The sequence below is a fragment of the Electrona antarctica genome (assembly GCF_951216825.1).
Source record: "Electrona antarctica genome assembly, chromosome: 18".
NCBI lineage: Eukaryota > Metazoa > Chordata > Actinopteri > Myctophiformes > Myctophidae > Electrona > Electrona antarctica.
The window spans coordinates 12,708,418-12,730,672 of record NC_136799.1 but is presented as its reverse complement, the minus strand read 5'-3'; the positions used below and the strand labels follow the sequence as shown (position 1 = coordinate 12,730,672).

The 22,255-nt window shown below is 42.0% G+C and overlaps 1 protein-coding gene across 1 annotated transcript; it reads right to left on the bottom strand.

Moving 5' to 3' along the window:
• Nucleotides 1–883: 883 nt before the first annotated feature.
• On the bottom strand, nucleotides 884–21,735 carry LOC306942803 (potassium channel subfamily K member 5-like). Its single transcript, XM_079528904.1, has 5 exons — nucleotides 21,121–21,735; nucleotides 4,736–4,847; nucleotides 3,704–3,870; nucleotides 3,074–3,242; nucleotides 884–2,447 (listed from the first exon to the last, which is right to left on the bottom strand). Exons 1-5 carry the CDS (start codon nucleotides 21,304–21,306, stop codon nucleotides 1,513–1,515), a joined length of 1,569 nt encoding a protein of 522 aa, XP_079385030.1. The 5' UTR covers nucleotides 21,307–21,735; the 3' UTR covers nucleotides 884–1,512.
• Between the last annotated feature and the right edge of the window lie 520 nt (nucleotides 21,736–22,255).

Here is a 22,255-nt window from a genome sequence, read left to right as displayed (position 1 = left end):
ACGCAAACACAGACAGCAAGGCCATGTTCCGAGTCAAAGCCGAGTGTGTGGCTACCGGCGGCTTTCAGCCAATATTGACATGGCAAATATACAAAGAGAGTGGGTGCTAAGAAGAAACAGAAAGTGAGTAGGGGTTTACCTTGTTATGTAGTGCCATGTCAAGAAGGCCAGAAAACAGAAAGCAGGTCTACCGAGAGACCCAACTTGCAGTCAGCCACAAACCACACTGGGTGAAGATTATGTCCACAAAACCAGTTTGTGTCTGAAAGAGAGGATCCTAGCACGTCACAGGAATTCCTCTGGGGGACATTTTCAAAGATATAAAAGCAGTTGTTGTGGCTTGAAGCCAGTACATGTATATAAAATAAGGGAGATGTCATTAAAAAAACCTTATAGCATTCACAAAACATCTATAATAAACACACACAAAACAATTTGTACTCATGAGGTGGCGTTGAGCTCTGACGCAGCTGCATGCAAGAACCCACTTGAAATGCACGAGTATCTGTTGGACAGGATATTCACATTTTAGCTTCAATCTCTCCAAATGTAGCCATGGGTGTAGCTCTGCTCTAAAACACTTTTTTTGCTCACAATTGGCTCTTGACATTGCAGATGTTAACTGACCTTCACCTCTGGTGAAGACATGACATTCCAAATGTTGCAGTCACAGACAATCACAGACACAAGAACACATGGATTAAACAATATTAAAAGAACACAAGCTATGACCCCTAACACCTTCATCCTCTTTATGGACAAATGTCTGGCTCAGGTTTTAAAAGGTAATCTGCATTGACATGGACTTTAACCTGCCCATTGTCATCAGTTGGTGGAATTGTGCAATGACAGACACATAAGACATGTAGACCACGAATATAAGTCCACTCCTTCCTTCATTTAATAAATACGATAAAAGCACCAATATGGTGAATATGCATAAAGGGGCAATCGGATAAATACATTGCCATTTTCTTGTCATCTCCTATTAACCTCCTATTTGAGTAAGGAAGAAGAGGAATTAATGGAAAAGCTTCTGTGTCTGGTATGGACATATTCCAATAAACACTTCGAATCCATTCACTCCATCAAACCGTATAAATGAAATAAATAGAGCAGGTCTTCATTAAGTGTGTATCACGTTGTGTCAAGTCCATTTGTTCAGGCTTCAACATGAAACCACTCTTTAAGGACAGTCAAAGTGATATAGTCTTTCTTACTGTTCAGGTGAGAACAGACCACTCCTATGAACATTCATGCTTTGATTTGGAGTCCTTTGCAGTCCTCCATAAGAACCCTCCCCATCACCTCAGGGACAACATGGAACCGTTTGACGTCAGTCAGACGGTTCCACGGTCTTACTCTCAAGTCTCAACCTTCCCAGTCGAAGATGAGGAGGACGGGAACACTCGTAGAAGAACAGTTTCTGCCCTCGTGGTTTCCAATCTCGTTACATTCTCCTATCTAATAACAATGTCAGTTTTTTTTTAAAACAAAACAGAGAGCAGTTCCTCAGGATTCCGTGTTATCTTCCTTAGCATATTCTTCTACAAGTTTTTCATAGGAGTGTCCGTGCTCTGAACCGTCGCTGGTGAACACGGACCCCGTGTCAGAGCCCGGCTCTTCTTTGGAGTCTGTTTCCGACTCAACATTGTCGTCACACGTGGTGACGGACAGTTTGGCCTTTTTGTCGTCGTCGTCGTCGTCCGCTCCCTCGAGGTTAGTGTTCATGAAGTTCTCCTCGTCGATAAACGTGATGTTGGCGTTCTGGAACGTCAGCGGCTGGTACTCTTTAGAGTCCCACGCCCTCCGGCCTCCATGACCGCAGCCCACCCCTCCCCCCTGACCTCCTCCGTTCTCAAGGTCCACCTCCTTGTCCAGCTGGTTCTCGTACATCCTCCCCGGGTCCCCTTCCAGCTCGCCGTCTCCATTGTCCTCAGTCAGCAGCAAGCCGTTGTCAGAGCCAAGGAGGTAGTTCTTGGACTTCGAGAAGGCGACGGTGACACGGTCGCTGAAGCTGTAGCGTCTCTTCTGCCGTGGCGAGCGGTCCAAGCTGAGGATGGTGTGGCCGTTGGGCGAGGCTGGGGCGTCGTTGCAGCTCTTGGAGCGTGCAATCTCTTTGGCCACTTTGGCGCTTCTGGCGTCCTTCTTGTTGCCAATCTGCTTGATGAGGTCATTGTAGCCCTCCTGCTTCTTGGACAGGAAGCTGAAGATGTTGACGTCGTTGGACGTCGGCGGCAGGCGGGCCTTGTGGGCCTCCTTGTAGTGTCGGAGCTCGTCGATGGACAGCTTGCGCCGCTTGCGGCGCTTCTTCAGTGCCTTGTGCGCTTCGATCACCATCCGCACCTTCCAGTTGAAGAACAGCGAGAGCCAAGCCAAACCCAGGTAAATCCACACCTCCACAAAGTAGCGATACAGCGTGGGGTAATCTACGTCAGGGTTCACACCTGGAGGGGGGGGAAAAATAAAAGAAAGAAAAAGGTATTAATTTTGGCAAAGTCCAATGGCGTTGCGGTTCAATCAAATCAGTCCAGAGCGCCCAAATTACTTTGCTTCTATAAACAGACTTGTTTGAACAGCACCATGATTAACCGTAATGGCATTTTTATCAGTGCACGATAAATGCATTGACTTATAATTAGTATCAAAAGAACACCCGGTGACTCAGTCATTCCAGTCAGCTGTACAAAACAAATACGATTTGGCCAAACATAGAACTTGCTGTATGCTGTAGCCTCGGCACCCAGTCTTATATTTTCGTTCGCATTCGTCTCAAAAATTAAAGCCTGGGGAAACGCATTGGAAAATGTGGTATAGGGAGCCCACTTCCTTGTTTTTCCGCTAACCAATTACAGTGCAGACACTGCAGAGGCGCATCGCTCCAAATTCGGAGATGTCAGTGTTCTCCGCTGCCGGAGAGGGGAGGAGGGGGGTGCTCAGAACGGTGAACCAATAGGATCCACCGCCTGTTTTCGACCGGCACCCGCAACACTAGATCAGAAATCATACAGGCTGGGCCAGGTTAGTATGCTGAAATGGATAAAGCAAGATATATAGAAAATATGTCTCTTACCTGCCACTAGGTCTCCAAAGCCAATTGTGGTCAAAGTCACAAAGGAGAAGTACAGTCCTTCAATGTACGTCCAGCTCTCTTGGGACATAAACACAAGCGGTGGAAGGACTAGATGCACTAGTACACCCCAAAGCAGGAATATGGCCGTACAGGTAAACTGTGCCTTTCTCTGGGGGGGAAAAAAAGAAAAGGAAACAAGAATTTAATTACATCAGTATAAATATCGATGCAAATACCAGAGGGTTACGTACTGTAGGTTTACATTACAGCAGTGGTTTCAACCAGTTGCTAAATGTAACCAAATGGACCCAAATTAGATCTTTAACTCTTGAGCGTAAAATGAAATTGGTTCCATTGGTTTCATTTTACGCTCTCAAGAGTTAAATTATTGTTAAACATCTGCATGCATTACTTAATTTACAAAAAGTGTAGACAATTAGAGAATGTAGAAGAATTGTTAATTTGATCAATGTTTGCCTGCTATCTCTTCTATGGTACCACAATACAGCATGGAATTGTGGACAAAATCGTTCGTGGCTCACATGCCGAATAAATAACGGACCTCGATATGAAAAGGGTTGAAAACCACTACATTACAGGGTTAGAGATGGAAAAAGCTTGTCAGCTCACCAGCGAAAACCCTTTCTTGGTCAGATATTGACCCAGGTGCTTGGCCCTGCCGCCAAAGAACTTTCCGAGCTCGCTGATCCAGGTGAGACATAACGGCACTCCGAACAGCCCATAGAAGATGCAGAACACACGACCTGCGGATGTTTTGGGGGCAATGTTCCCATATCCTGTAAAAAAAAAAAAAAAAGCACGCATCAGTTAATACCATACCGTATAAAAAAAGAAAAGAAACGTCACATCACCCAATGGAAAAGCCTGCAGACATTTAAGGTGACATGTGGCATGGTTGGAAAATTACTCTGCTGACGTAATTAACTAAGGCAACAATGAAGAGCACTCAACTAGTCAAGGTTTTCTTTTCCTGATCTTATCTTATCTGTGTTGTTGTTCTGTACATTTGGATAATACAGGCACAGGCAAAAGGGCAAGCAATCCACCGTGATAGAGAGGTTGTCCCAAAGGAACAAAGTCAAACAAGCGAAATACTGTGAAAGAAAGGACACATTACAGGCCCGTCTCCCAAACTTTGACTTTGCTTGCCTTGACCCCCCCCCCCCCCCCCACCCCCTCAATATAGCAGAACTACTTCTACTTCTATTGACATTAACCCAAACCCATTAAGCCCGATTCTAACAAATGCGTTTCAAATCCTAACAGTTTTCTGATAAACTATTATGTTGCCAATATCAGTGGTTCTCAAATGTTTTCATGCAAAGGACCCCAAGAATTATATGCATTTGGCCACAGACCCCACTTCCTAAAGAATTGTTACAGAGACGCCCCCAGAAGCAAAGATTTGAGTTAACAATGTTCACTTTAAGATATATTATATAAATTCAAAGATTAGCAACAATGTTCATGCTCATTTAAAAAAATAGCAGATCTACAAGCAAATTGTTTTATTTTTGCAAATATTTTGCTATTTTTGAATAGCCAAAGTATATATGGCTAAAATCTAAAATTGGTTAAAAAAAAACGATACTTATAGGCAATTATTGGACCAGTTGGCGAAGCCTCCCAAACAATACTTACCGATAGTTGTGATTACAGTTGCAGCGAAGATGACTGCATTGGGCCAGTTCCAATTGTTGAAGGGCTGGCTGCCAGTTATAGTGACTCCTTGTCCTCCAGCATCAGAAACCACCTTAGGACAAAAAGATGACATAACAGGACTGAGTGAGTATGGAGTGAGTATTAAGTACAGTATGGAGTATAATACATCTATAGCCAACTAGCTACGACCACCAAAAGGCACCACCAAAACGATCACAAATAAAATAGGGGTGATAAGGTGTCCATAGACAAGCCATGAAATGACAGACTTCAATATCAACATCAAAGTGTTCATTCAATCAGTAATGAATAGTTCACAAAAAGTCACATACGACAATCCGTTTATCAATATCTTCTTGACAATGACGGCCAGTATTGCCTTGGGTTGGCCGGCTCATGACTGACACAGACACACAACCTCATAGGATTATCAATTGCTGCCTTCGTGGCTCAACTAGGTGGCATTCACACCAGAATGCTTTACTGCGATTAAAACCAAACGAATCCTGCTGCGTAGTCAGAAAGTGCGCTTCGTTTGGCAGGTGTGAAAGCTCATTCGAATTCTGGTGCGCATCAAACAATCCCATTCTAGTCCGCCAAAAAAAAGTTGGGTTTTGCTTCACTTCCAAGCGCACCCGACTTCAAATTGCAATCCGCATCAAATAAAGGAAATGAAACGTGAGGAGTAAACACAGTTGGAGAGGGCATTTTACGCAGCGCAATTTCGTTACCGTGGATAGACGTGTTCGAATGAGGAGACCGAAGCCCTCATCGAAATATGGTCAGACGAGTACAGGAAACAACATTGCAGTGTACAGAATATTCAGTCCATCTGTGCGTAAACATCACTGTGTGTGGGGATCCGAGTGGGGAGTCTGGGGACTTAATTCATTTTGTTAAATATAAATAGCCTACTTCAAAATTAAACGCATAGCTCAGCATGATCTATAAACTGTAGCCAACATGGCATATGCATAATCATTTTATATGATGATCGGATCATCTATGGGAGTAAACCTACATAATATTGTAAACGTCGGATAACTCAGATTCATTTTGGGCTCCCGTCTCCGCTGTGCCTTCGCAATGTGTCCAAAAGAACAGCGCACGCACACACGCACACACATACACACACCCCATCTCCCCGACGAGCAACGACACACTGCATCCACCTTACCCTCACTTGACGTCCTAACTATTACTGGAAGTATAATGAATTAACACCATAGATTTCACTGTGTAGTTTATGAATTGAACACATTTATAAAGTTCCCTGCTACAGTTCCTTAAATGGTAAATGGTGCATTTATATAGCGCCTTTATCCAAGGCGCTTTACATAGATTGTGCATTACATTCACCCATTCACACACACATGCATACACCGATGGCGACGGAAGCCATGCAAGGTACCAGCCAGCACATCGGGAGCAATTTGGGGTTCAGTGTCTTGCCCAAGGACACTTCGACATGTAGACAGGAGGAGCCGGGATTCGAACCGCCGACCCACGGATCATTGGACGACCTGCTCTACCTCCTGAGCCACAGTCGTTCCTTGCTGCGGTTTATAGAGCGCAGTGTGAACGCAAACGCAGCAAATTTAAAAAAAAGCAAGAATGATGCAACTCCTCCGCCCAATCGCATTGAGTCTGCCAGTAGTTGAGAATGCGACATAAAAAATAATTTGTGATGGATGGACTGACAGGCAGACAAAGTGGTTACCGTCTATTCGTCTAAGGCTCCTGCATTTCTACACATTTTAACCCATTCAAATCTGGAAAGCTTCAGTGTAATTTTAGATTTTTGCATTGGCTATTCAAAAATAGATATACGCGCTCACAGCACAAAGTGATGCGTTCATCGCGCTGTGAGCTTGCATATCTGCTATTGATGACAAATCTTGAACTACTGATTTAGAAAGACCAGTGTAAACACCAAATCATCATTTCTACTACCGGTAAATATGAATCCAGTTTGGTTAAGAAAATGTTGACTGAAACGGAAGTTAATTGCATCCAAGGGCCATCATGTTTCCCTACCACATCCTTCCTGAGAGCCTCAGATAGCATCTCCACACACTGACCTGCCTGATGACGACTGGACCCCCGAGGATCCAATCTAACCAGCAGGGTTTACACTTTCCACTATTGTTTATGAATGATTGAGGAACAGGACGACCAGTACAAGTATCCCTAAATAACCGTTTTGGAATTACTCTAGTATGATAAACAATTTTAACAAACAAAAAAAAGCCAAGTCTGTAAAGGGCTTTAGTGTTTTATATCCAGTGAACCTTAAATTAAACTTAAGGTTTTACAATATGTCTTTTGTGATACTGAAACATTGTACTGGGTTGCCACGAAGTTTCTCCAGGTTGTGTACTGCGTTGCCAGTTCTGTAATGAAGTAAACGATAGAGAACTCTTTCAGACATTTTCTACTGTATGTGATGTCATGAAACCTTTTTGTTTGCATACAAAGTAGTTTTCCACCCTGTGTCATAAGAGTTTATTGTGCTTTAAATCGCCACCCCACACAAATTTAGACGATGCGACTAAAAAGTCTCCACATCAGCTTTTCCTCAGAGGTTTCTCTATCACCACAATCTATAAAATCTTGGAAGCAGAACAAATTTGTACTTTATTAGTCCAAGAAGCAATCTGCAAGTAATCTTAATACGGTCTATCCACCTTAAACTTACGAGTTCAACCTTGGAATAGCAAGACTGCCATTGCAAATTTGCAATCCAGAGTGGAAAGAAAAAATGATTTGCAAGAGACAGACAATATGGTTAATCAATCATCCTCAAGCATGTGTGTGCCTGAACAGCGACAGCAGAAACGGGGCTCCCTCTCTGGGGTATTCACAAACCCGCTGCAATATGCGCTGGGACAATGCATTCCCCCCCCCACACCAAAGTTCCTATTTCTCCAAATGTGCTTTGAGACTTAAAATGTGCAGGGGTTGGCAAAACAAACTCGAGCTCTTAAGTACCAGAAGACGTTCAGTTCTTTAATAATAACAGGCTTCTTATAGCTCAGCTCTGTAATTAACCAGGAAAAGGCTTTTGTCTGCTGAATCAACAGTTGACTCTGTTGAGCTGTGTCATAATGTCCATGATGGACATTTTGTCTTCCAACCATGACTGGAAAGTGGAAACATAACTGGCATTGCAATGTTCTTCTTGACTCAAGGAGATAATGCTGCCCCTTTATTCGAGAAGAAAAATGCCCAGTGCCAGTTTCCTGGCACAGGCTCATTAACAAACCCGATCAAATATTTGGCGTAGAGGGAAACAAGGAGGAGCCTAGATATAGACCCCAGGGGTACACTGGTCAATGACGTATATAGGGTTTAAAGGACCACTTCACCACTTTTCAACCTATCTTCATACAATTGGTCCTCACTAATGTTCATGATAAAATACCACCAGTTCAGAAACCCATCCACCAGTGACATCATCCTTAGGCAGATTTTATTTTAAACAAGATTTAATGAGATGAGATATTTTATCATGATTAGTGAGGACCAATTATATGAAGATAGGTTGAAAAGTGGTCCTTTAAGTTAAAAAAAGTAAAACAAAAGTTTACGTAATACAAGAAAAAAAAATATATATAATTTTAGTTATTTTATTTTACTGTGGTGTTTACCCACGAAATGCATGCATTTGTTGTCCGTCAGTAGTGACCAAAGAAAAAACTATTTCCTTTGGGGACAATAAAGGTAGGTAACCTAATATAAGTATGGAAAGAATTCAACTGGACAAATAACCATTGGGCAAAATGTTACGTTTGACTGATGCCTCGGCTAATTGCATCTTGAGTGATATTATTCTCTGAGGCGAGCAGTCAGGAAGGGGGAAAGGCTGTGACATGGAATGTGTTTTTTCTGTCATTCTTCTACAAGCGGGGGTGGGGATAGTGTCTGCTGGGTCACCAGACCAGCCAGTGAGAAACGAAACACCTGTGCACACCAACGGAAAAGTATACACAAACACGAAAAGTTAAATATTTTGAGCTGCAGGGTTGCACTCTAAACAGGATACCGTCTAGGAGGGGGAAAAAAGGTGGTGAGCATCATGAGAAGTTAACTCAAAGGAAGGAAACCAAGCCGACGTCATAGTTGTCTCCACCAGGCCGAAGGCATGGGGAGAGAGTATGTTTTGCACTCCGTCCGTGTGTGTGTCCGTCCGTCCGTGTGTGTGTGTGTCCGTCCTTCCTTCCGTCCGTCTGTGTACAGCTAATCTCCGGCACCGTTAACCCGGTCGATGCCAAACTTTGCACACACACTCCCTGGATGGCAACGATGAACCTCTGCCCCGCATTTTCCAGAACGGCCTGTTATAGCGCCACCATGAGGCAGCTTTTCACATTTTTACCTAAAACTGCACCGATCTGCGTGAAACGTTGCATGCACACTCCCTAGTGGCCAAGGACAAACCTTTGACCTGCAATTTCCGCATCTGCCTTTTATAGCGCCACCAGGAGGCTGACTTTTGTAAAACACCTTTTTTGATATTACTCCTCCAGATTCTGTCCACAAATCTCACAAATCGTTACACAGTATCTCTATGGTCATGTGCTCAAGTCGGATCTGTCCCATATTTCATCCTAATTGGCTATAATTGGCTTTCACAGTTTGCAAGATTGCCCCGTTTTGAACAAAAGCCTCAAATCATGAACGCAGCATACAATTTACGTGAAATCTTTCACACATTTTCTTACTAGGCTGAGGAATATATCCCACCCTTTTCACATTGGCCTGTTATAGCGCCACCAACAGGTTGATTTTTGCAAAACACATTTTTGGAACAAAATGCCTCAAATCATCCAATTGCCATCAAAGGCTCCTAAACATTACTCCTAAACATTTTGCCAAACATCACACACACTCCTATCCTCCTGGTGGAGACCTGTGCCCGGAAGGGCACTATTTCTAGTTTATACTATTTTACCTCACCCATTTGTGTCACATAATAATACTACTAGAATTGAAAGATGTTAAATTGTTCCCTCTCAAAGGAAAGCACACAGCAGAGTTACCCACTCCTCAGGCTGGTAAACCCGCAAGAGATAATCGGTTTGAAATCATAACAGTGCTGCAGGGGGCTTGTGGAATGAAGAGGCATAAATAAGAATCCAGCCGACAGACTGGAGGAAAAAAAATTCAGATAAAACTTATGGCTCATCTCCATATTCTAACTTTTTCGTACATTAAACGCCCTACTACTAGCAGCAGATCCACAAGCTCGAAATGAGGTGCGAAGAGACGCGTTTTGAGCTAGTTTTAAATTGAATCCCGTTTTGGAGATAGGAGGTTTCCACCCGACAGATGATATACAGTATAGTTAATTCCCATTCCTCATCTTCTACTAGATAGGACTCCAACTAACACTAACACATACTTGTGGCTGTGCCAAGGGTTTGTTTACTATAGGAGTCAGAATTAAGTGAAAGTGACAGATGTTGTGGGTTTTTTGTGTATCATGCCTGTGGTTAGCTCCATGCACCTTACTGTCACAAGGTCAATTTTGCACACGGCACCCGCCCTGTCTTGCTGGATAACAAACTGCTGAAGCTAGAGACATACAAAATGCTGATTCACTGAAATCAGATCATCTGATCAGCCTGAGATCAGATGAGAGCAGAGTGTGGTACCAACTAAATCACAGGAATGAAAGCTACAAAGTAAAATCGTCAAAACCTTTGCAGCTTGAGTGTATAAATATTAAATAATGCACTGTACTAATGCAATACAAAGAACAAATCTTTTAAAAATCAAAACAGGACGTGTCGTGCACACAAACTTCAACATTAAGATGTCTAAAAATAAACAAATTTTCCGGTCCTCCCGATGACCCAAAAAAACAACATACTGACAAGATGAAACTAATGACAAACATGTCAGTAGGCTATAGCCTTCAAGAGTCCACAAAGTACAAGCCAAAGATGACTTTATTTACAAACTAATGACAAACTTGTCAGTACTCACTACTTCCTTCATTAGTTCACAAAGCACAAGCCAATGATAAGTTGTTCAATAGCCAATAGGCAACAATGACCCTTGAAAACCTGGCATTGCAATGCCATGGTGAGCTAAAGGGTTGAAAAGGTCAGTCACTGGTCAAATCATGGTCATCTAAGGTCACAAATGACCCTGAGAATGAGGCAATAAGGCCTGTGTGAGAAAAATAAAAAAGGCAGTTTGTATGACCTGCTGAGCACACAACAGTCTCTAGACATCCAATTGGTTTTAAGTGCCTTGTTCAAAATATTTCTGTAAGTCACAATTCTGAAAAAAATCAAATGAAATAAGACTTATTTCTAAAGCCCAACCCACACCAATAGGTCAACATGCCCAACCCACACCAATGGGTGAACATGCAACTCCTTGCAACCAAATGGTTGCGTGTAGACGCATGTAGTTGCAAGCACCCATTGAATTGAAGTTATTGAACCAATCTAAATCACTTGCGTCGACATGCATGGATTTTCTGTGGTCTGGGATTTTTTCTGTGTCTGTGAAGCCTTTTGAGCTGCAATGAAAACAGGCAAAACGGTGAAAACACTGACCTCTGCTGGCAAATCCCATTGTCATATATGGGATTTGCAGGCTGTGACATCACAGTCAGCAGGAAAATCAGTGCACTTGTTTGAGCCAGAAAACTCCAGACTACAGAAAATAGTCTTATTCAAAGATCAAATCATGTGGATCTAAAGCCCAAACCACACCAATGGGTCGAGACGCAACAAAACGGTTTTAGCGCATGTCGGCGCAAGACGTCCCAAGTGATTAAATTGGTTAAATTCAATGCGTGCTTACAACTACTTGCAACAGTTTAGTTGCAAGGAGTTGCATGGGGACCCATTGGTGTGGTTTGGGCTTGGCCACATGGCTCCAATGTGGGATGTCGGACTTCATGTAGCCCGCCTATGATGTCATCCATGGTGTTTTGTTTAGAAAGTTAGTAAAAATCTAAGTTAAATATTTCAAAACAATATAGAACATAAGTGAAAAGACAGCGGAGGGTACGTCTGTATCTGTAGTAGTGTGCATACAAAGTTTGCCAATGATCGGTCCGGCACACTTTTCTAGAACACACTGCTTTGCACAGAATAGGAACGAACAGAAATGGTTAATCTCTTTATTGTTTAATCCCGACAGGAAAGTAATGAGCTGTGTTGTACTGTGAGTGTAATGAGATAACATGACCCTAAACCACGGAGAGTTCATTTCACATGACGTCAAAACACCATTTGGCATGGATCAACTTTATCGATTGCATTATGACAAACCAAACAAGGACAGTACAGAAACTCAATGTGGACGTGGACCAGGTATGTCAGGTGAGGTGACAGAAAGTTAAGAAACCTCCACTTATCTTTGGTGACCCATGTTGAATGACCTTGAGGGCATTCCCTTCTCTCCGTTCAGTAATCGGCACAGACTTGTATACAACATTTGATTTAACTTATTTTTTTCTTCTTCTCTTTTATTGCAGCATGGCTCTGTAGGAGGTGAGACTAGAAATGGGTCTGTCTCGTCTATTAGTCCACTGATTCCCAAACAAACCCATATGTGGGTCGCAGACCAATTTTTATGGGTCACTGTTAAAATATATATATTTATAAGATTAAAGAAGAAAAAAAAAGATCAGAAGTTTTTTTTCAAAAGAGCTAAAAAAGTAGCACTGTATTAGTCTATCTGAGAGTCCGTCACTGTCTGTCTGTGCACCGTTTCCAGTCAAGTAACTCCTGTGTATTTGTTTTCACATTTTTTGGAAAAACTGAATTTCAATGTACTGTAAAGGTGTTTGCACAGTCCTTGCAGACTGTTGCATTTTTTCGGAAAAAACGGCGGAAAAACAGCAGACCCGATATTCGCTCCTCCGATATTATCCTGGTCCGAACATGCAGCAGTCTGTAAACACCTTTATACTCTCAAGTCAATGGTGACTGAAATAGGTGGAAACCTTACCCAAATATACATCATATAGATGACCGACATAAATGGTGCATTTATATAGCACCTTTATCCAAGGCGCTTTACAGAGATTATGCATTACATTCACCCATTCACACACCGATGCCGGAGGAAACCATGCAAGGCACCAACCTGCACATCGGGAGCAATTAGGGATTCAGAGTCTTGCTCAAGGACACATCGATACGAACTCTGGGGGAGCCTGGGTTCAAACTGGGAACCTTGCGGTTCCCACCGGTCACTCTACCCCCGAGTCCCATCGGTCACTCTACCCCTGAGTCACCCAACATCACAGACTGACCACATGAAGTTCCACATGGAAGGCACGCCGTTAGTGTTGTTGTTTTTTAACCAAGGAGGGAGCATTTTCATTTCTCAATGTTGGCTCTGTGCCAGCTACTGTAGAAACATTAATAAGTAGCAATATCCAGAGTGTACAAATTGTCAATTCTTAGGCTACGAGTTAAATTAACACTGGATTTTGCTGTGTACCAAAAGATTAAATATATTTACACCATGGTGGTTATGCATTCAGTAAAAAAAATATTGGAGCATGGTTTTAGACAAACAAAAGCTTGCTCATGGAAATTTCAATAACCACAGTTGTTCCAAGACGCATAAACCCTGTATATTACATTGAATGCCTCATTTAGCAAAATGGAAAAATCTGTCAAGAAAAGCACACACGATAAATAACAATCAGCGGTTGATTGACGCAAGTCGTATAACAATCAGCGGTCGATTGACGCAAGCCGTGCATCAAGTAATTCATAACTTGGGTTTGGTGGTCAGTACCGCAGCTGACATCTAAAACCGCCCTCCACTTTCCTTCCAAAATGTTTCATTTCAGCCAATATGAATAATAAAGCATTGTCGAGCATCACAAAAAGCAGGCAAAAGCAAGCAAATCAATTGAAGCAATGTTCAACTGGGTCTTTTGTAATTCTTGGATGGGCCTTTGTATACAAATCGACTGCATGCTTCCACTGTATTTTCTGCCACACTTTTTCTATATAGAGTTAAATGATGTAGAACAGTTTCCCTCCCAATCACAAGTTCCACGAGTTATGTTTTCATTGTTTAATTTGTGTTTTAATATGTTTTAAGACTTACGGGGGTTCCATCGGACAGAGTGTGATAGGTGATGCATTCTGATGACATCACCGGATAAAGAACTGTCGCACTGGCTTGCTAAGGCTTCTGGGAAATTGAGCCCCAATGCATTCCAATGACAATGGCGTCGCGCCTTGTTATTGATCGGCAGTTTGGATTCTTTTTCAACACGACGACAAAGGATCACACCATTTGGCGGATTTTCATGAAACGGAACGATGATGTCGGCCCGGCGGTTCTTCAAAGGTTAGTGAAAAACTAGGCAGTCAAATGGGGATTGCGATGTTTTTATCCGGCAGTCAAACTGTTAATGTCCAAGTGTTCGATGAACTCTCCTTGAGTTCAACTCAGCTGTACAGGTACACGCTCCTCAAGCACATTTGTCACTGTCAATATAGACAACATTTATTTTCATATACATTTAAAAAGAAAAGTTTACATAAAGCCACTCTGCTTGTTCAAAGTGACTTCTTAGCTCGTCTATTTCAGAATTTCAGGGTCCCGACAACTGGTGTGCTCCGATAACCAGAGAATAGCAAAACCACAATGACAAAACTCCCAACTGTTATCTGCACAGGCAGCGCCTGTCCCAGGGTGCCACTTGGACGCTCTTTGCTACATTTCTTAGAGCGTATGAATGTGCACGGCTGTGAGTCTTGCGGACAGCTGCGCGTGTAGGCCCGATTGACTACGTCATAAACAATGAAGTCAGTTATAAAGTCTGCCCGTCGGCACACCACAGCAATTACAGATACGGAGGAGGAGGCAGGTTGACAAGAGCATACATCTGTTGGGCTCTTTGATATTCCCAAGAAATTAAGAATCAACCAATACCAATTAGATACGTACAACTGAGTGTATATATATATATAATCAATTTCAGTCTATTTCACAAGTGCTTCTTGATTTGGTCAAAAATATAAAAAAGGGGCCACGCAGTAAAATTCCCAGACAGTGAAAGGATTCTTTATGTTTCGGGCGTCTTTTACAGCTCACATCTGTTAAGCAGCACATATGATACCAGCACAGAGATTTGAGAGAGGCTGCTTTCAACAAGTGCACACATGGCGTTGCTTTTCTTTTCTTTTTTTTCTTTTTTATTCTCATGTGTGTTCATTAACTTTCTCAGTAAACTGCAGTATAAATAAATTGAGCATAAATTAGATACCGCTTGTGTTTTTAGGACACACTTCACTTGATGACTTGACTAACCTTGAGATTAGAACAGGCTGAACAAGCCACCCATGTGCACAACTCTAAAAGAGGTGGCATGACATTCTCACTAGAGACAGTTACCATCACTTGATTTGTTTTTAGAACATTGGCAATTACGCAGTCGATGTGTCCCGAATTCCTTTACCACTTCCACAACCTGGAATCCCCATGTCATTATAGGTGAAAAATGTCAAAAGGTTTTCCAAAAAGTTATAAATAAAATGACGATCTACAAGCTCACAACGCATCATGCTCCAATGTGTTGTGATGGGCCATTTTAAAATGTTCTATTTTTGAACAACTTTAATCAAATATCTGTTTTTCAAATGAATTAGAATTGATTGAATTTGGCATCGTTCACGCTCTACATCAACAAAATCGTAAATTGCAGCAACCCAATGGTTCAGTCCAATAACGATAATAAGTTGGCCCTGGTTAATTAGTAGCCTCTACATCTGAATTCACAGCAACTGAGATCCCTGGCTGTCTTCCATGGCCTCAGAATTACATAATGAACAGTTAAAAGGTTCCTTTTCTTTTCTCTACAGCGTGGGGAAATGAAAGACTTGACTATTTCAAACCAACAATGTCCAGACAGAGAAGTCCAAGCACATGACACACACACCGGCGGTGGGCAACAGTGGACAGACATGCCACCAGTGTTGCCAGATTCTGCAAGACAACCAAGCAACCATGGTCTATGAAAATAAGCCCAAAAGAAGAAACTACGGGACGGGGCATATGAGCGCACACACACTAAGTTCCATGGTATGAAATGCAGTGAGTTGTCTGTTCAACAGAGAAGAGCAGAGATAGTGTAGACTCTGAAACAACTTCACAGATCTGTCTGGGTTCGTCTTAACTTTATTCCATCTTATAAGGTGCAGGTCTCACTCACACACACACACACACACACACACACACACACACACACACACACACACACACACACACACACACACACACACACACACACACACACACACACACACACACACACACACACACACACACACACACACACACACACACACACACACACACACACACACACACACACACACACACACACACACACACACACACACACACACACACACACACACACGGTCTGTGTAAAAAAAAAAAAAATTAAAAGCATATGAATTTGGGGTCCTCAATATGAAGATGTTTGAACCACTAAACAACATTAGGAAGAAAGCCCAAATAAGCAACTACACTTTAGAAACAAGCCCCACCCTCCAAAAAAAGAAAACACAAGCAGCAACAACATTTACAAGCAACTTCACAGAGAAAAAAAACAAAGTCGCTTATAATAAGCAGACATGGCAACACTGCACGCCACTCAAGAGTGCTACTCTTGTTTCCTTGCCTTGTGCACGAATTCCTGGTAGAAGACACATTTTTTTAACTTTCAGTTGTATGATAAGGAAGTGCGTTTGTCGACAGTGTTTTTCAGAGATCAGAAACTGTCCCTGCTATTCCTCCTGCAAACATGATTAGTCATCCTTGACTCAGCTGCAGTGTGGCTAGTTGAGATTCTTCTCAAGGGGAAAAAAGGGAACTTCAAGAAATCAATAACAAAGGTTTATTGAAACCTGTCTTTGTGAAATACCAGCTCAGGAAATGTCTTATATCAATGTCAATGTCAATCAATCATGTCTTACATCACAATCAATGACCATTATTAATTACCCATCTACAATTAAAGAGGCATGTGCAATTAGGTCACATGTTTCTGCGTGAGATCAAAGTGCATACCATTACAGAATTTTAAACATCTGTGTATTGCAGGCAGCTGCAACACTAGTCTGAAATCTCTAGTTGGGAATGGGATATTAGATTTGGTAAAGCTTAGCTATATATAATGATGTTTCAAAGCAAATAATGGCAAATTCACTGCAGTTGAAGTGAAGAAGTATCCATACATGTCTGTTTCACATGGTGTATTTACCATCAACGGACACGTTTCGACCCGATAGGCCTTCCTCAGCGTTGTGACCACGCTGAGGAAGGCCTATCAGGTCGAAACGTGTCCATTGCTTGTCCATGAGAGGAAAATAAATCATGTGAAATGGTCATTTGTGAGCTGGCTACTTCTTCACTTCTATTGCATTATTGAGCCCTGCACCAAAAGACTTTCAACTAAAGCCCAAACCACACCAATGATTCGCCACGCAACTCCTTGCCACTACTTGCAACCATTATCCCCAATGGTAGTTGCAAGGAGTTGCATTGGTGTGGTTCACCTTAAAACTGTTTTGTTGCAAGGAGTTGCATTGGTGTGGTTCACCTTAAAACTGTTTTGTTGCAAGGAGTGGCGACTAGTTGCAAGGAGTTGCAAGTTGGCCAACTGTGTGGTTTGGCTTAATCTGGAGTGTAAAGCCTTCTGCTTATTTTCTCTCAAATGCACGGCAGTTGCCTGTAGATGTAGTTTATATCAAATGTAGTGAGCCAACTAATGGTACAACTAGTCTTAGACAGGACAATAAAAAAACATCACACCCATGGAAGGTGAGGGGTGCTCTTATCATTGTACATCATGCCGTAAAATGGACACTTCGTCTATTTGCTCAGACACTATGGGCCGATTCATACTCCTATTTTACCGCTGTTTCGGCGCTGTAGTGCCGAAATGATTTCGGCTCGTCAGAAATTTTCAGTAGCACCGAAGAGCCGACTTTAGGGCGGTACCCGCCCCCGCGAACCTCAAATGACGTCACATTGTAGGCTCTACAGAGCCGAACCGACTTTTATTCGTCTCTAAAATAGGAGTATGAATCAGCCCTAAGACTTAAAATTGTCCATTCATTGTCAATTGGAATTGAATGTTTGTGTAGGACAAAGTTTGTGAACATACACTAAAAGCCTCTCAAAAATAAAATATGTAGTCACTAATTGAAATAAGAATGGTCCTTCACAAAGTTGAAGACACAGATCGTCAGAGTGGTATAGTTTCATTATCGCTTAACCATTACTGGTTAATCTATGATCTGTTCACAAGTAGAAAAAACTAAACAGCACACAATTAGAATGTCTTCTGGGCACGTAACCACGTAAGCCCTATAATGTCATTGTACGATGAATAACTAAAAACAGTCGCTATGCAACAAGTTGAGCGTGTTGATCCGTTTTAAATCCACTGTTTACCTTCTTTTTTTTTAATGTTTTTTGGGGGGAAATCTTTTGAAAACGGCAAAACCTGCTGGACAGCACGGAGCGGTAAAAATATTAAATTTTTTAACATTGATGCCGTCTGCCGTTACCGGTTCTGGCTGCCGGGCTGCCGTCCACTAAAATGACTTCCGGTTTGCCGTCTACCGCTTGCCTGATCTCATGCGAATGCAGCATTTGCCATGTATCCCAAAATAGGGACGGACGCCAGGCTGAATGTGGTTAAAAGGGCTACAAAGTTAACTTGTGACTCGTGGCACCATGGCATTTCTGATGAAGGTCGTTTAGACCGAAACGTTGTCATCTAATAAAACTACTGCTCTATAAGTGAAAGACAGTGTGCGGGACCTTTTCTTCACATGATTCGCATTTGGTTGCTGGCTCCGACGCACCTGTCCTTGTAGGAGTGCACAAGGCCTCTTCGTTACAAACCATGGCATTTCTAACAGCAGCCAAACTAAGGAAATTATGAGCAAGACAGTGAGGATGTGCAGAGTCAGCAGAACCGCCATGGTTATCGTGATAACATGAGATATGAAGTCAAGCTGTGGGCCTACATGTACCTCTATGATGAGTCACACACACACACAGACTAAATGAACACATTATCTACCTCAATCTTTTAAGAACAGGTTGGGGTGGCAGCTTCTTCAGTTTATGATGTTGTCCCCTTGCTTATGTCCACACTGCTTCTGGGCAACACACAAACAAAGGTGTTTTTGTCTGGGACCAGCCCGCCAGTTCGTTAAATTCCTATTTGCACAAGAGATAACGTGGAGCCACCACCTTCCTAGTTGAACTTTTACAAAAGTCTCAAGAGCGAACATTGATGGGCCATAAAATCAAAATCTGTAAAACTGTGACCACTTCAAGGCTCTTACAAGTTAGCAATAAAGTCCCCGTAATAAAAATGAGAAGAAACTACTTTTTCATGAGTGTCGCGTTCTCTCATTAACTCTACTATATTGTTTTTATTGTTAACAAGCTAAGCGGAGTTTCCATAATGGAAATTTAACAGGCTTTCTGCAGATTGAGCCTCTACTTTTAGTGCAAATTGAGATTAAAGGACAGAAGGGGCATGCTATGAGTAATAATGGGCAGATTACTAATATGATATCTGCCCATTATTATTTTAAAATCTCCCAGTATCGCGTGTGTAATATTCAAGTCCATGGCCTCCGCAACAGGTGCTCAGCCAAACATCTCTCAAACTGAAGGAAAAAAAAGGAAGAAATTGTACCAAGATCAGAATTTTGACCTCTCTTGTGCATCTCTATGAACATGACAGCTGCTGTATGGTGCCAAACTGCCAATGCCACTAAATGGAACGTATCTCTCCCCTTGTCATTCATTCATATATGCTATTAAGTGATCGGGTCATTAGCAAGCATATAGGTTTCAGAAGTTGGAGGATTGACAGAATCCCTTTCACTACAAAATACAAAAAAGGGAAGCAGGGGTGTGCATGTGTGTTGGGGTGCTGGGGGGGGTAATAAATCTCCCCAATACTGATGGGGCCCCAACTTGTTGGACAGGTTGAGGCATGTACTCTTGTGTCTGCTGGGGCTTTGCAAGAATAGCTGCACATGATGAACTTGAAGTGTATTTCTGCTGCCAGAAATCAAAAATTCATGGAGAGGAAAGGAAAGCGGGTTGTCTTAGTCCCAAACAACAAACCAAACATATCATATTGTTGCTGTCGGGCAGACACCTCCATAACCTATATCCATATTTCATTTTTTTTGCAAATGAATGTCCTACTTCATCATGCAAGGGTGTCGCACTAAAGTAGTACAAGCTCACAATGTGTCACATCGCAATACATTGTGAGCTTGTAGATCGGCCATTTTCACCATTAAAAATATAATAAAAAGATTGTGGATGTGGACATGGTTTCCACCCGACCGCGATGATACTATCATTCAGTATAGACAAAACACTGAATGAAGCCTTTAGGGTAGAAGAGTCAAGTTGACAGTTGTTTATAAGACATCAAGGCTAGATTTCAATACAACAAAAACAAAGGATATCCAACCTCAGACAAGATGGCAAATCATGGCATTGCTAACAGGTCAGAACACCTGTGTAATCATAGTGTTGTTGTTACATCTCCACTTGTTGCCAACAAGGTCAATGATGACACCATCTTCTACTGAGTGCAATGTTATCTCTACAAGTAGGAGTATTTGGTATGACAAAATGCATTTTAAACTTGTATGGGCTAGCCTACTGATATGTAGTTCCTCTATCAACAGAGTAACAGACATTCTGACCTTAACCAACAACAAACAAACGATATCAGAGAAGCCAATCAAAATGCTGTAGTTATAACAATTAGCCATGTAAACAAGTAACAACATCCCTGCTGGCAACACACACACACACACACACACACACACACGAGAGATTGGGCTTTACAGTAAACTGCTGCCTCATCCTTACAGGATTGTATGATGTGTTTGAACCTGTTATGGAATCTTGTCATGTAAATGATAAGGCCTTCCTTCCTTGAAGTCAGGGCGTCTGCACCTAAATCCATGTATCAGTTATTGGGCACGCTGCCCAATAACTCATTAGACTACTCCAGGAGTTCATCAGTGAAGAGCAGCCCTCTGATGAAATCCATCATAAATTATGGCTATTAGTCTAAAGCAACTGATAAGCTAGTTCAGCCTACTTCAAAACAAACTGTGATCAGTCATTCTGAGATATTCTGATTTAGCCTGTGTGTTATGTCAAATAAAATAGTTGTAATAATTCACAATAAGTCTAATTTGTGCAAGGAAAACTGAGGGACCATATGGGGCTAGTAAAATGCACGACACAGTAGACCTGAAAGTATGACATGAAAGTGCATGTGTGTTTTGTATTGGCCATACCTCCAATATTCTGTCCAAATCATCTTCTTTCAGACAGGGATAGTCGTTGAGAATTCGTTTCTTGTCGTAACTGTATTTATCTACCGCACGCTTCCAATTAGGCTCCTCAAGCACTTGAAAGATCGCTGCCCCAATGGACAGATAAAAGATGATTGCAGAAGTCAACAGGGGACCTTTATCTACCATACTTAATTACTTATGCACAATGACTCAACTTTAAGAACGCGGCAGAGCAAAGAGAGGGGCCCCAAATCAGATCCGTCGCTGTACAACGCTCATGCTCAACAACAGGTCTCTGTTTCAGACTTTCACACAAGTTTTCCTCCCCACAACAAAGTCTGCTGAAGAAACGGTCAGGTTTAAAAACACCGGTCGCGGCATTGGCTGGAGAGCTGCTGCTGGTCAATGCAAAAGTGCTCTGCATCTATACTTGGATTTGCGGTTTGTGTTGATGTAATAAAAGTCCGGTAAACACGCGTAGCAGAGTCGGCGCCCGCAATAAGTTGTTTGCTCTCCACGTGCGTAAAATGTACTGGCAGTGGAAGAAGCGCTCCTACTAGAAGTAGTGCAGAGTTTAGTAGGGGAGTGGAGAAGAGTTGTGAAGATCCGCCCATGAAACACAAACCATGGCCTCCAGTCCTGACTGACTGACAGCAAGCTGAGGTTCTTCTATTGCCACAGGTAAACTTGAGTGTAACAGTGCAACAGTTAATTGATTAATGTGTGTGTGTGTGTGTGTGTGTGTGTGTGTGTGTGTGTGTGTGTGTGTGTGTGTATATATGTATATATATATATATATATATATATATATATATATATATATATATATATATCAATGATTTAAACAATGTATCAATATTTTGGGCATGTCATTGTGGACAAAACAAAAAATGAAATGAAACTACACTGTGACTCCTCGAGTTTATAATCAACACTCTTGGGGTGTTATTAGTGTTAATGTGAATTTGGCCACAAACCCCATCTGAAAAAATGTGTGCCAGGGAGCCCATCTGAAAAAATGTGTGCCAGGGAGTCAGGGACCCCCATCACAAGATATGAGTTGTTAAAATGTTTCAAAAAGATTTGTGTTGATTTATTTTCTTTCTCTTTTCCTTTTTCTTGTTTTCTAAATATT